The sequence below is a fragment of the Oryctolagus cuniculus genome, chromosome 9 (genome assembly GCF_051225735.1).
Source record: "Oryctolagus cuniculus isolate XC-2025 breed Fujian yellow rabbit chromosome 9, ASM5122573v1, whole genome shotgun sequence".
Taxonomy (NCBI): Eukaryota; Metazoa; Chordata; class Mammalia; order Lagomorpha; family Leporidae; genus Oryctolagus; species Oryctolagus cuniculus.
Genome location: NC_142875.1, coordinates 101,308,961 through 101,324,778, shown reverse-complemented (window position 1 = coordinate 101,324,778; position 15,818 = coordinate 101,308,961). Strand labels below are relative to the sequence as shown.

Sequence of the window (15,818 nt, the reverse complement as noted above, 5' to 3'; positions counted from 1 at the left end):
TTGTAGACTTATTTCTAAAAGATTAAGGCTGGTTCCTGCCTTTCCTCACCCAGTGTGACATTCCTCAAGCTATATGCATTAACTACATAAATACTTAAGTAAAAGGATGTTTATATTTTCTTTTTCAAAATATTAACAAGCATATCAAATTATGCATATTTGAGGGGTACTTATGTGAGGTTTTGTTATATAGATACAATATGTAATATACAACCAGGATAAATATGCTTATCCTTGGTAAGGACTTCACTTTTCTTAATTGTGAAAGTATCCAGAAACCTATCTACTAGGTTGTTTTAAATAGAGAAATGTACAATACAATAACATTATCTATAGGCGTCCTACTGTGGCAGAGAACTCCAGAACTTCTTACCCCTATCTAGCTCTACATAGGATTCATCAACCTTTCCCCATCCCTCTCTCCTCTCTTCCCTCCTCAGCCTCTGATAGCCACCATTTATATTTTAACTTTTATAAAATCACCTATTTTTTAAACTCCACATTTGAGCATGATCATGTGATATTTGCCTAAAAGAGATTTAAAAAGAAATGGAAGAGAAGCAAATGGGAGAATTAACATATGAGGACTCTGTTAAGGTTGCCTTGTAGAAATGTTTTCTAGTTAATTATGATAAAACACCTTTTTCCCATCTAGGAAGTGATGTGTATTTGTGTGATGTGTATGTTTGTGTGTATTACTATATTACTGCTTCTTTCATTTTTTTCCTCATTAAATTTAGAGTTGAAAAGTATCTTAAATGATGTGGAGATAACTTCACTAAGAAAAATCATATTAAATAGAATGCAGATCCACATTTTAAAATTAAATTTATTTGAAAGAGAGAGAAAGAGAGAGAAAAACAGACCGGGAGGGATACCCCATCTGCTGGCTCATTACCCAAATATCTACAACAGCCAGGGCTGGGCCAGGGTGAAACCAGGAGCTTGTAACTCAGTCAAGATGTCCCAAATGGGAGGCAGGGACCCAATTATTTGAGCCATCAACTGGTGTCTCCCAGGGTGCACAGTAGCAAGAAACTGGAACTGGGAGTGGAGCCTGGAAATTTACCATTTGGAGGTTGGCTTGATAACAGCTCTTTGGAGAAACATTTTTGCCAAGTGCTAATTCTGTAATACTATGCTTGATACTGCAGTCAGCCCTGTGGGTGAAGGGCTAAAGTAAACTAATGGACCCTTCTTCCTGTTTAACCTGAGCTCCTGATTCCAAAACTATTGCAGCAACCAGAAAACAGAAGCAGGAACTTGTAGGGGGAGTGACACCCCTGTAGTAATAGGAGAAGGGATTTAAATGTGATTGACGAGTCTCGTTATTCTTGTTCCAAAAAGTAATGGATCTTTCACTGTGTGTGACTATAAAATCAGCAACATTCAGAGAGAGGCAAGCAGAAGGAGTGAAAGAGAGTGCAAAGCTGAGACATTTGATTTCTAATGCGGAGGGGGGGATATTGATCTTGAAGTCATTTTTGTTCAGCCAAGGGGGATAAAATGGTGCCTACCATTTTTCTGAGCACCTTTTTGCTTCATTTCACTCTGTGTGTGGCTTCAGAACCGTAAGGGAATATTATACTCTCTATTTATATTAAAGTACCATTATATATTCGTTGTTAAAATTGGATTCTATTTTACCATTTCGGCTTGGGAGACCGAGTGTTGGCTTGCTCTTTGAATTTTAAGCAAGTCTGAAGAGAATTGATGTCTTTTTCTTGAAACCCCTCTCCCTGCTTGTTCGAGTTGACTACTTAATTTATCCTGATAGGTGTGGAGGGTGGGTCTAGGATAAGCCTAAGAAGATGGCAGAGGGCAGGGTGTTGCTGAAAACCAGTGACTGACCATTTGAGGTGGTAATGAGAGGAAAATGGTGGAGCGGATCAATTTTGAGGGTATCTTCTGGCATACTCAAGTTTATTGTAATACTGTCTATGGAAAATGTATGTTTCAGGACTATTTCAACCAGTGGAAATTGCCTTTTGTGGCAATTCTCCACTTCTCCTAGGCTTGTTTATGGAGTGTTGGTTACTTTCTTTACTTAGGCAATATATCCTGTGGCTCTCCTCTGTGATGCAGAGCTACTCCATAGAAAAAGCTTGTCTTCATCTTTTAAACCTCAACGAATCCATAGCCCTGAGTGTTGTCTTAGAACATGATGGATCCAATACTACTATTCTTGAGCAGTCGGTGGAAGAGAGTAACTTCTATGCATGTGCAGATTTCAAGGTGAGTCGCTGAATTTAACATTTCAAAACTTCAGATGGGGAGACAAAATTGTTATTTAAAACTATTTTTAGAAAGATCAAATATCTCTGATTTTTTGATCAGTTGTGGAAGTGAAGGAACACAAATGGGAATTCTTTTGAGAGGCAAGCGATAAAAGGAAAATGTACACATGTAACAAAACTTATGAAATACTGCCATCATTCTGTTTTAGGGAGTTATGAGATAACTACTGCTTTTTGGAGGGCAAAATTCTCAGATGTGAGGGAAGATAATCTAGGTAAAGGATGAAGAATTGGAATTTGGGACAAAAAAAGATAAAATAGAAGACATAAGAATATTTATTATGAAGTTTCCTCATAGTATATAAAGGAATTGTAACAAGTGATCACCAAATCTGTCATTAGGGAATAATGAGGCTCTCTCAGTCTGAAAAATTGGGGTAAAGCATGTTTACTGTCTTACTGTCTTAGAAACAATTTTCTCGTTCTGCGTTCTCCTACATGAACAGGTCTCTCAGAGGTCCTCTGAGCAGCTGGCTTTTGTGACTTTATTGGCTAAGGGAGAAACCCTTACAATCTCGGAGAGGAGATCCGTAGCAATCACGTCACAGGAGACGATAGCTTTTATCCAGACAGATAAACCCATCTATAAACCTGGAGATGACGGTAAGTCAATATTAGTATTGCCTCCATATTATTGACTTTAGAAATACGTTCTCCAAACTGAGAGCAATCCAAACATAAAGTTTGGTTAAATTTATCCTTAATGTCAATGGATCATGAATTTCTAGTATTCGTATTGTTTGTCTAGGACAATCACAAAACAGTACCCTCTAACTCCAGTAACTGAGTGCTTATCTTCATGAAATTTTGCATGCCACTTTCACAGTGTACAAATTCTATTGACAAGCCTACACAGTGCAGTGGTTACAACCACTCGATGTGGAGCATAACTATTCGGTTTGAATCCATCTCCATAATTTGCCAACTGGGCAAATTAATTAACCCTTGCTTTTAGGTTCAGTAATTTCATATGCAGAATAGAGATTGTGAAAGTGACTCACCTACAGAAGTAATATGAGAACAAGAAAAGCTAACCAACATAAAATAACGCCTAGCGTGCAGGAAAGACCCCATAAATGATCACTTTTATTTTACAATAATATTATGATGATAGTCATTACTGTTCATACTAGGGGAAGTAATCATCAACATGGCAACCCAGATAAGCCCCCTCTAGTTTCTTTAGCGTTATTGTAAGTAGAAGGTAGCCAAAAGAAGTGCGAACTAGGATACAGAGGTCTAGGTTTTAGTTTTGGATTTGTTACTAAAGTACTGGCTTTTGCCAAGTAAACTCTGATCTCTGGGACTTAGATTTCTCTTTTGTAAATTTGAAGAGTGGAATGAAACCTCCTATTCTTTCTATTCTGATTAATATTGTGTATTTCTATGATTTATGGAAAAGCAATTTTAGAAAGTTGAAACCAGAATTCGTACAAGACGACTTGGCTACAGTGGACATTTGTCACAACATTTAAATTGCCTCTTGGTGTGGCCCGCCTTCCGTATTGGAGAACCTAGGTTTTTTGAATCCTTGCTCTACCTCCAATCTAGCTTCCTGCTATTGTGCACATTGAGAGACAGTATGTGCTGGCGCAATCACTTGCATCCCTGTCTTCCATGTGGGAGACCTAAATGTGGTTCCTGACTCCTAGCTTCGGCTTGGCCCAGCCCCAGCTGTTGCATGCATTTGGAGAGCAAACCAGCAGATGAAAGATCGATTTCTCTCTCTCCCACTATCTTCCTCTCTCTTGTAGTGCTCTCAGATAAAATAAAAATAAATAAAAACTTTAAAATGAGATTTCTGCTGCATTATATCGTTAAGGTGCTAAAAAGAAATATATGCAAAAGTAGCTAATTTTTTTTTGGAAATTCAACTAAAATTGTTTGCTACTTTCAATATAAATTTCCAGGAAAAGTATGTTTATGTCCTATTCTGCATATTTTGTATTCGCCTATCTATGACTAATTCGATCTAGGTGCTTAGTTACCTAAATACCTTTATATCCTGATGGGCTCTTATGGCAAAAGTTTCCAGTAGTGGCAGCTGCCAGTGTCAGCCTATGTAACAGCACAGTGTTGTTAACAGGAAGATTACAAAGTGCACTAAGAGATTTTTCCCAGTGGAACTGCAATCTCAATGGGTCAAATCAGAGCTGAGGGAGAAGGAAGGGTAATGATGTTCGATAGGAAGTTATGTTAATGTCTATGTGTATTTATAAGCAACCACAGGTACAGGAAAAACAACAAGTAAAACAAAATCCCCTTCTCTTCTTTCAGTTCAAGTTCGCATTGTGTCGCTGGATACAAAATTCAAACCTGTTGAGGATATGGTGAGTTCAATAATGTTTTGAAAATTTTTATTTATTTATTAGAAAAGCAGAGAGACAGAGAAAGAGAGATAAGAGAAACAGAGATATCTTCCATCCACTGGAAGATGCCCCCAACAGTCACTGCTGAGCCAGGCTGAGGCCAAGAGGCCAAGCCTCTCTCTGGATCTTCTACATGGGTAGCAGTGCCTCAAGTACTTGGGCCATCATCTACTGCTTTTCTGGGGTGCAAATTGGCTGGAGGGTGGACTCAGAGCAGAACTTCAAACCAGGCACTCTGGTATGCGATATGGGTGTCCTAAGGATCAGCCTAAGCACAGTGCCAAACACCAGTCTCAATAATTTGTAATGGTACAGTGACTTTTAGCAAATTAAACTAATCTATTGCTATACAAAGCATCTACAGGAAACCTTCTCTATGCATGGAAATAAGGTTCCAATGTGGAGCACTGCATAGTTTTAATACCAACCTCACATTTAAATGTAAAGCTTTCATTTATAGGGAGCTGATTTCTTTGTCTTTAGAACTAAGAAAACACATGTTACAGGAATCTGCCTTCCACTTCCCTGAGGGTTTTGAGATCTCTTTCGCCTTTGGGATTTCTTGGATCTTTTAGCTATGGCTATTGTGCCATCTAGAGAAGTGAGGGCTAAGGTGCAACTTAAATTAAGACTTAGAATCCTTATAATTCAATAATTAACAAAAAAATGACTATGACAGTATTAATCTGCACGTTTTTCTCTTTCAGTATCCTTTAATCACACTTCAGGTAAGAGATCTGATTTTCACAATTATTATTTTCTTTTTGAAGATGTACATATTTATTTGAAAAGAAAAGTGACAGAGAGGGAGAAACAGAGACAGAGAGAGAGGTGGGAGGAGAGAATCTTCCATCCACTAGTTCACTCCCGAAATGCCCACAACAACCAGGGCTGGGGGAGGCCAAAGGCAGGAGCTTGGAATTCCATCCAGGTCTCTCATATAGGCAGCAGGAATCCAAGCACTTGGGCCATAATTTGCTGCCTCCCAGGTCCATTAGCAGGGAACTGGATCAGAAGAGGAGTCAGGACTCGATTCCAGACACTCTGATATAGGATGCAAGTGTTCTAGGTGGCCACTTAACCTGATGAACTGCAATGCCTGCTCTACCCATTCATTTTTCTAAATATTCAGATAAATAATTGTGTGTGCCTGATTTTCAATATGCATAATTAGTAATCTGGGTGACTGAAGTAAGAGGAAGAGAGGGCTTTCGGTTCATATACTATGGTAGGCATCAACTAAAACATCACTGCATTTAGTGTAGGCTGGGTGGCAAATGCAATCAGTTGATTCCTATGGGAAGTAAAAGATTAGATTCTCTCTGAGGCAAGTACGTATTTGAAATTGGTTAGTTTTTGTCTTAAGTTACCCACATTTTGTTTGAAGGAAGTAGCAAACAGAAATACTTAAAATCTAGCATACACCAAAAGGTGTTATTGTTATAATATGGACTCTTTTCTTTCAGAAAATAATTAATGAAGTCTCCACCCACCAGTTAGGTCTCTGCAGTAGTGTGGCTTTGGCACTTATTTGGAGTCTTATGCTTATCAGTAAGTGAGTCTTAGTCAGCTTCAACACGTACATTTTAATCTCTACATACGGCAGTGCCATCACTGTTAGCTAATTCTGAAGCTTAACTACATGGAGAGCTTGCCTTTTTTTTGTTTTGTTTTTGTTTTTGTTTTGTTTTTGACAGGCAGAGTGGACAGTGAGAGAGACAGAGAGAAAGGTCTTCCTTTGCCGTTGGTTCACCCTCCAATGGCCGCCGTGGCTGGCGCACTGCAGCCGGCACACTGCGCTGATCCGATGGCAGGAGCCAGGTACTTCTCCTGGTCTCCTATGGGGTGCAGGGCCCAAGTACCTGGGCCATCCTCCACTGCACTCCCTGGCCACAGCAGAGAGCTGGCCTGGAAGAGGGGCAACCGGGACAGAATCCGGCGCCCCGACCGGGACTAGAACCCGGTGTGCTGGCGCTGCAAGGCGGAGGATTAGCTTATTGAGCCGCGGCACTGGCGGAGAGCTTGTTTTTCATTAACGATGATGTGTGTAAATACATCCTTCAAATAGTCTTATTTATAATTTGGATTCTTTCGATTGTTACATGGGTTTGACAATGGCAGTGTAAATATCAGGGCAATTATTTATGTGTTCTAACATTATCAGAAATCTCCAAGTAGTTTTATCTTCACATTGTGATTTGGCTAATGTGTTCCCTGGAAACCAACAGAAAGTTTAACTTACAAGCCTATATAGAAAGGGCCTATTCTTTTCCCAAATCACTAAGGCTGAGTGAAGGCATTTGAATGTCAGAACACCAAAAATGTTAAAGGCCCAGGCTTCTTCTATTTAGCCCCTTCACCAACTCAATGTTTTGTTTTCTTTTCAATGCCAGGGGAGACTGATTCTTCCCAAAAGAATTTCTACCAACTGACTTCCACGTAAATTTAATCAGCTTGTTCTTGATCGCATGGGTAACCCTAACCCAGGAGAGGTCTGGGAAGTTAATTGAGCTTTTTTGACTTTGTAGCAAAGTCAAAACACTAAAATTTTAAATGAGTAGTACAGAATGTTTTTGTTTGTAGAGATTTTAAAATCAGAATCTCTTGAATCACAGCCAGATTATATTAATAAATTTATTGAATTGGGCTCATGGAAGAAGCAATATGCTGAAAGCAAATAAAGGAGAAAGAGTAGCAACTCTTGCACATAGAGTGTAATTGACGACTAAGACACAGACTCAGTATTTGTTAGAGTAAGTGTCCCTTTGTGCACTTGCTGGTGTGAGGGCACTGCTTTGGAGAATACTTCTACAGAGCAATCACACCAAGTTCTTAATTCTTCAAGGATCTAACTGCTTCAGAGAGAGCAAAATCAAAAGAGTTGGCTGCAAATTACTTTTTCTTATCCTTTTTGGGCTTAAGAGAGGTATACTTTTTTACCACTGAATTTGAGTGCACTGAGGAAGTTGAGTTGTTTTTACAATTTGGGAAAATCAGCTCAATAAAACAGTAACATTTTAAAAATTCCAGTAGTTACAGGAAGTATCAAAATAAAGAAGGATAATACTCTCAAAGAACTTCTGGTTATTTTCATTTCTCCATTCTTTTCTAGGATCCTCAAAACAATAGGATTTTTCAATGGCAAAATGTGACTTCTTTCCAAAATATTACCCAACTGTCGTTCCGATTGATTTCAGAGCCAATGTTTGGAGATTACTCGATGGTAGTGACAAGAAAATCAGGGAGGACATTGACACACAACTTTGCTGTTAATAGATATGGTAACTAACTGCTATTTTTTGTTGTCCTATATAAATGAAGAAGTCAAAGCTCTTGAACAACACAACCTTTACATTAGACTTAGGCAAAAACAGGTGAATCATGACGGTTTTCTTCTCACTTCATTTCACCGTTTTTTGTTTGTTTTTTGTTTGTTTTTTTTTTTTTTTTTGCTTCAAGGTCAACATTTTCTCGCTCCTCACTCTTTGCCCAGTATCTTTATGATCCCTGCCTCCTCACCCCCATCCCTGTCCCAGTTGACCCTTCATGAGAAAGCTTCACCTCCTGTGGTAGAGCAGAGTCACAGAGAATTTGGGGCAATTGAAACACTGACTGCACAAACAGATGTATATGCAGATACTTTTTGACTTAGGACAGAGTTGCCACCTGATCAAACCATCAAAAGTTGAAAGTAGGGATAGCCGTTCGGTGCAGAGGTTAAGTTGCTGCTTGGGACACCTGTGTCCCATATCATACTGCCTGGCTTGAGTCCCAGATCTTCCCCTTCCTATCCAACTTCTTCCTAAATCACACCCTAAATCAACAAGTGATGGCTTGATGGCTCCAGTACTTGGATCCCTGTCACCACTGTGGGAGACCAGGAAAGAATTCCTGGCTCCTGCCTCAGCCTGACTTAGCCCTAGCTGTTGTGGAAATTTTGGGAGAAGTAAGCTAGAAGATAGACTATCTCTCTTGTCTCTATCAATTCTTACTGCTTTCAAATAAAATGAAAATCATTTTTTAAAAAATTTGAAAATATTCTAAGTGGAAACTGCCTGGGATACATCCCATTGACTGAATTCATAGTTTAGCAACACAGTGCTCTGCTGGGGATGTCTGTAGATCCTTGCATTGCTCCTCACAACTGCTGTATAGCACTGAAGAAGAGAATCAAATGTCCTATGCCCAGGCCACAAAAAGATCAAAATTCAAAATCTTAAGTCCAGTTTCTACCAAATGCAAAACTATTTTGCATCATCATAAGGTAGAAATGTTCTAAGTTAGGAATCATCTGAATAGGAAAATATCGGGTGTGAGTTTAGCTACATGATTGCAGTCAGCTCAGTCCACGTAGCAATGAGCTTAGCTACATGCTTTCACTAAGTTTTGCTTGCCTGCAGTTGTGAGGGCTGAGGGATTTTTCTCTTTGTTTCCAGTGTTGCCCAAGTTTGAAGTTAAGATCAGTGTACCACAAGCGGTAACTATTACAGTTGATGAATTCCAGGTGGATGCATGTGCTAAGTAAGTATTTATTCTCACAGGTTCACACAAGTCTCACAACAATGAAATTAATCATGTAACTTTCACTATTTATAAACTTATATTAAAAATATTAGAAAAACAGTGTATTCTCTTTATCAAATATTTGAAATACATAACGAAAGATAAGAAATTAACTATAATTAACACTATTAGTTGCCAAAAACCTTGAGATTTATTGTCCTCTAATCGTCTATGAATATTTTCCATGACTGCAATCATACTTTTTTTTTTTTTTTGACAGGCAGAGTGGACAGTGAGAGAGAGACAGAGAGAAAGGTCTTCCTTTGCCGTTGGTTCACCCTCCAATGGCCGCCGCGGCCGGCGCGCTGCGGCCGGCGCACCGCGCTGATCCGATGGCAGGAGCCAGGAGCCAGGTGCTTTTCCTGGTCTCCCATGGGGTGCAGGGCCCAAGCACCTGGGCCATCCTCCACTGCACTCCCTGGCCACAGCAGAGGGCTGGCCTGGAAGAGGGGCAACCGGGACAGAATCCGGCGCCCCGACCGGGACTAGAACCCGGTGTGCCGGCGCCGCTAGGCGGAGGATTAGCCTAGTGAGCCGCGGCGCCGGCCTGCAATCATACTTTTCTATCCACAATAATTAAGAAAACATGTTGATGTTATGTCTGCCTTTCATAAATTCCAATTCCTTTTCACATAAATATGTCTTTATGTGGCTACACCAAATTTAATTAATCATCCCGTATTATACAACATGTAGGTTGTTCCATTTTGCTTTTCTAGTAACTAATGGTTTTGTAGAATATATATATATATATGTATAGCTGTATAATAAGCAGTTTTGAATTAAAATTTGTTTATTTAAGAAAGAATTCCAAAAGTGTAATTATGGAGATATAATATGTAACATTCCTTTCATCTTTTGATTGCCATATTGCTCACCAAATATATTCAGCTATTATTCAGTTCTAGTACCTGCCTCACTGAATATTCATCATTAGATATTTTCATGAAAAGGAAATTAACCATCAAAAATCTGAAAATAAGGCAGTTTATTGATGTAATTTGAGCAAATGTAAAAATTGTATACAAATAAGGAAATTTTGATTTTCTTTTTGGCAAATTATTTCTAATACTTCTTATTTTGTTAGCATGAATGCCTTTTCTCAGATTTCTAAAAATAACAAAATGATATTAATTGAATTTCAATTACTGTGTTAACCACTACCTATGAAGATACCTCAAAAATTTATGGAAATGGAAATAAAAGTTAAATTTATTTTGATGTGAAAACTTTTGAAATCTATGCATAGTTTTTTAATAATGTGCATTTTTCATGAATTTTTGAAGACTGTGAGATAGGTGCTATTATCATCTCCATTTTTGAAAGAAAGATAATAAGACACAGAATTGATGTAACCTCAGTGGCATCCATTTTGCTCGCTGGCCATTTGTATTTCTTCTTTTGAGAACTGTCTGTTAAGGGCCTTTTCCATTTCTTTACTGGACTGGTTGCTTTTTGTTGTTGAGTTTGTTGCATTGCTGATATGTTTTGGATATTAATCCTTTGTCAGATAGGGAGCTTGTGAGTATTTTATCCCATTTTGTTGGATGTCTCTTAATGCTACTGATAATTTCCTTTGCTGTGGGGAAAATTTTGTTTTCTTCCTGGTTTCTTTAATATTTTTTATCTCTAAATTTTCATTGATATAACAAGAATAGATTTCATAGGTGTAATTCTAAGAAGATAATCATACTTTGATCTTTCCCTCTCTCTTCCATCAATCCTCCTCCTTACTTACTTTTTTCCTTTAATTTCTGCAAAAACATAATTTCCATCCATTCTATAACTACAGGATTAATGCATCGCTAACCATAATATGCAACAAATAGAAAGCATAAAGAACACAGCTCTACCAGAGTATAAACAAGAGGTAAAAGCAACAACCAAATCACAAAATGTCTGCTGCACTCCCATTCATTGTTTTGTATTATTTATTAACTACTACACACAAGAGGAAACATATGACATTCATCTTTTTTGGGACTGGTTTATTTCATTAAGTATAATGGTTTCCAGTTGCATCCATTTTGTTGTGAAGGAAAGACTTCATTCTTTTTTATGGCTGAATAGTATTCCATACAGTATATACACCACATTTTCTTTATCCAGTCATTGGTTGATGGACAACTGGGTGAATTAAGCTGTTATAAATATGGGGGTACAGATCACTCTTTCATATGCTGATTTTATTTTCTTTGGGTAAATTCCCAGAAGTGGGATGGCTGTGTTATATGGTAGATCTATTTTCAGATTTCTGAAAAATCTTCATATTGTCTTCCATAATGGTTGTACTAGTCTACATGCCCACTAACAATATATTAGGTTACCTTTTCCCCTACATCCTCATTAGCATTTCTTATTTTTTGATTCTTTTGTATGATACTCTTTTAAACTATAGTTAGATGAAACCTCATTGTGGTTTTGTTTTACATTTCCCTGATGGCTAGTGATTCTGAGCATTTTTTCATGTGTCTGTTGGCCATTTGTATTTCATCCCTTGAAAAATGTCTGTTCGTGTCTTTTGCCTTTTTCTTTTCTTTCTTTCTCTCTCTTTCTCTCTCTCTCTCTCTTTCTCCCTTCCTTCCTTCCTTCCTTCCTTCCTTCCTTCCTTCCTTCCTTCCTTCCTTCCTTCCTTCCTTCCTTCCTTCCTTCCTTCCTTCCTTCCTTCCTTCCTTCCTTTCTTTCTTTCTTTCTTTCTTTCTTTCTTTCTTTCTTTCTTTCTTTCTTTCTTTCTTTCCAGTCAGAGTTAGACAGTGAGAGAGAGAGACAGAGAGAAAGGTCTTCCTTCCGTTGGTTCACTCCCCAAATGGCTGCCACAGCTGGTGCGCTGCACTGATCCGAAGCCAGGAGCCAGGTGCTTCCTCCTAGTCTCCCATGCGGGTGCAGGACCCAAGCATTTGGGCCATCCTCCACTGCCTTCCCGGGCCATAGCAGAGCGCTTTGCCTTTTTCTTAATTGGACTGTTTGTTTTATCGTTGTTGAGTTTCTTTCTTTTTTTTTTTTTTAAAGATTTATTTATTTATTTGAAATTCAGAGTTACACAGAGAGAGAAGGAGAGGGAGAGAGAGAGAAAGAAAGAGAGAGAGAGAGAGAGGTCTTCCATCCGCTGGTTCACCCCCCAATTGGCCACAACAGCCGGAGCTGCGCCAATCTGAAGCCAGGAGCCAGGAGCCTCCTCTGGGTCTCCCATGTGGGTGCAGGGGCCCAAGAACTTGGGCCATCTTCTACTGCTTTCCCAGGCCATAGCAGAGAGCTGGATTGGAAGTGGAGCAGCTGGGACTCGAACTGACGCCCATATGGGATGAGGGCACCACAGGTGGTAGCTTTACCTGCTATGCCACTGTGCCAGCCTCTCATTACGTACTTAAAACTGTATTATGAGATACATGAAATTTATTCCATTTATATAAATTTAAAAAATTTAGAAAATTAAAAACACCTGATACATATCTGTGTCTAATAATTAGAGGAAAACTTATTATAATCTATAAATTTAACAGGTATTCAGTCTTACTAAATACTAGTTTTGCATTTGTTATCATTTTTCCCAAATCTTAGTGGAAAGAGTCCTCAAGTTACCACCACAATGACAAAACTTCAAATTAACTGTCTTTGCCTTTGTTTGCAGCTTAAAAAACAAAACACAACACACTTGTGTTGTGATTTTTGTGTTTTAGGAGAAAGTGAGATATGTCTTCAATCCAGTCTGTTAGTTTTTATCCTTTAGCTCTAAAAACATCCAATTAATGTCAGTTTCTATGCCTTTTAGATTTATTGAGTGGTTGAAAAATAATTATTTCTTAAAATGATGATCATCTAAGTTTCTTTTATGTATATATATATTTTCTGCTAAAGAAAAGAGACTGCAATTAGTTTTTATATTTCTATAAAATTAAAATATAATCTTAAACTCCACCTGAGAATTAAATATTATTTTAGATAGGTTTAGATTCTACATTACCTTGAATTTGATTTTTTTAAAGTCGCCAAATTGTGCTAATAAGTTGAATGCCCAAATCAACCTAAATTCTGTGAGGAAAAAAATTATCAATAGGTTGGAATTTCGAATGAATTTGGTTAGATTGGGGCACTCATAGTTTAAGATTTCATATGTAATTTCTGCAGAAGACCATTGAAGACTGATATATATTGTTCATCTCTGATCACAAGTACAACTTCTCCCACCAGGTACACCTATGGCCAATCTGTTCAAGGGAAAGCCCAAATCCGAGTGTGCAGAGAACTTTTTTATTCTACAAATTGTGAGAAAGAAAACAATCAAATATGTGAGCAATTTATTGCACAGGTAAAAATCATGATCTCTACTCATAAAAAGTATTCTCATTTTTCTTTTTTTTAAATATTTATTTGAAAGTCAGAGTTACACAGAGAGGAGAGGCAGAGAGAGTGAGAGGTCTTCCATCTGCTGGTTCACTCCGCAAATGGCTGCAATGGCCGGAGCTATGCCAATCTGAAGCCAGGAGTGAGGAGCTTCTTCCTGGTCTCCCACGCAGGTGCAGGGGCCCAAGGAGTTGGACCATCTTCTACTGCTTTCCCAGGCCATAGCAGAGAGCTGGATTGGAAGTGGAGCAGCCAGGTTTCGAACCGGCGCCCATATGGGATGCCGGCACTGCAGGCCAGGGCGTTAACCTGCTGCGCCACAGCGCTGGCCCCTCTCATTTTTCTTTATTATTCTTTCTTTGGTTCCTTGTGTTAAAAGGATTTAAACACCATTTACACTTTGTGGATAATGGAGATTGCAGCTAATTGAGGTAAGGACTGTGGAAAAAATACAATGTTTAAAATGATCTCAGAGTCTCTTCTCCAAATAAATTGTTATCCATCTGTAGATTCAAGATTTGTTGAACCTGGAAGCTCTTCTTGGCTTCCTTATTTTATATACAGTCTGGGTGGCCTCCTTGGCCTTTCTTGGAAGAATCATTCATTTTCCTTTACATAAATGAATCCATGATATTACTAACTATGCAAACTACAATAGTCCTTATGAAAACAGCCTATTTGCAAACATTTGGAACTCAGAGGATCTACAATTAAGACTTCAGATTTGCTGTTCCTAGTTGAAGCCACCACTTGCTTTCTCCATCTGCAGCATCTTAACCATCATTGAACACCTCTGCCTGTCTCACCAAAGATCGCCTTTGTAATTCCCAAACTGAAAAGCTTATACACCCAAATGTTTATGTTTTTATTCGGGTTGTCCTGAGGTTACTGACAAAATGTAGTGAACATTTGCTAAGTTAATATCAATAATTTGTAAAGATGAGTTAGAAATCTATCTTTATAAAGGAACTGCAGACTGAGAAAAGTGAGTGGAATTCTTCCATTCCACCAGCACAATATCCCATTGTATGGTGATTATAATGTAATTCAGTCAACCACTTTACCTGTCTAATTTTTTTTTAACTCAGTATGAAAAACAGAGCGGTAAACAATCTGGTGACACTGTATTTAGATATGGAAGGTCTATCTGTTTTAAATAGATCCTCAGAGTGGGTTTCCTGAATCAAAGGAAATTTAGAAAGACAGATGATAGAGACTTTTCATTTTAAGAAATATTAGCTTATTATTGTTAAAAATATTTTAAGCATTCAAATTCTTGCCAGCAATATATAGTACTGTATTTTCAAAATTATTTTTAGGATTATATTTAGAAGTTTAAAAAATTTTACCATTTTAATAGAGTTTATTTTGTTTTAACTTGAGTTGTGTAATTACTAGTTAGTCTGAGCATCCTTACATGTTCTTGTTACCAATTTGGCATCATTCTTTTTTTTTTTTTTTATGTTGCTAAGCCACAATTTATTTTTCTGTGAATAGCATAAATTAGATATCTTTGTGTGGTGTGTACACATTAGAGGGAGTTAAATTTGTTTCACTAAAAATAAATTTTCTACATTGTTGAACATGGTTACAATTATAAATTTAAATTTTACAATTCAGAAGAAGCAGTCATTAAGCATATTCGAGTGTGTCACTGTATTAAACCTTGGTAATATAGCATTTCACAACTCATACTTCCTTTAAAAGCACTGTACACATCAAAAAGCCTTCTGTGCAATTTTTAATCCTTTTATAGAAAAAGAAAATGAAAAATAAAGGCTGAAACTTTATTATTTTATTTAAGCCACTATACCAAAAACATTATAATTTTAGCAGTATAAAAACTGAGAAAGTTAACATTCTTTTTTGTATATTCTCAAAATCTGGCATAGCGGCACCGGCACACCGGGTTCTAGTCCCGGTTGGGGTGCCGGATTCTGTCCCGGTTGCCCCTCTTCCAGGCCAGCTCTCTGCTGTGGCCAGGGAGTGCAGTGGGCCAGGGAGTGCAGTGGAGGATGGCCCAGGTGCTTGGGCCCTGCACCCCATGGGAGACCAGGAAAAGCACCTGGCTCCTGGCTCCTGCCATCGGATCAGCGCGGTGCGCAGGCCGCGGCGGCCATTGGAGGGTGAACCAATGGCAAAGGAAGACCTTTCTCTCTGTCTCTCTCTCACTGATCACTCTGCCTGTTAAAAAAAAAAAACAAAAAAAACAAAAAAAACAAAAAAAAAAAGGCATCATTCTTTTGAG

At 38.2% G+C, this 15,818-nt stretch overlaps 1 protein-coding gene across 1 annotated transcript in view; it reads left to right on the top strand.

The window, feature by feature from the left end:
- Positions 1-1,506: 1,506 nt before the first annotated feature.
- Positions 1,507-15,818, top strand: part of LOC100348825 (ovostatin homolog 2) — a 53,409-nt gene continuing 39,097 nt past the window's right edge. Inside the window, exons 1-8 of the mRNA XM_002712772.6 lie at positions 1,507-1,571; positions 2,052-2,235; positions 2,744-2,900; positions 4,575-4,627; positions 5,374-5,394; positions 7,779-7,947; positions 9,103-9,187; positions 13,418-13,535. Of these exons, the coding sequence (XP_002712818.3) occupies positions 1,507-1,571; positions 2,052-2,235; positions 2,744-2,900; positions 4,575-4,627; positions 5,374-5,394; positions 7,779-7,947; positions 9,103-9,187; positions 13,418-13,535 (852 nt within the window). The remainder of the gene's footprint in view (positions 1,572-2,051; positions 2,236-2,743; positions 2,901-4,574; positions 4,628-5,373; positions 5,395-7,778; positions 7,948-9,102; positions 9,188-13,417; positions 13,536-15,818) is intronic.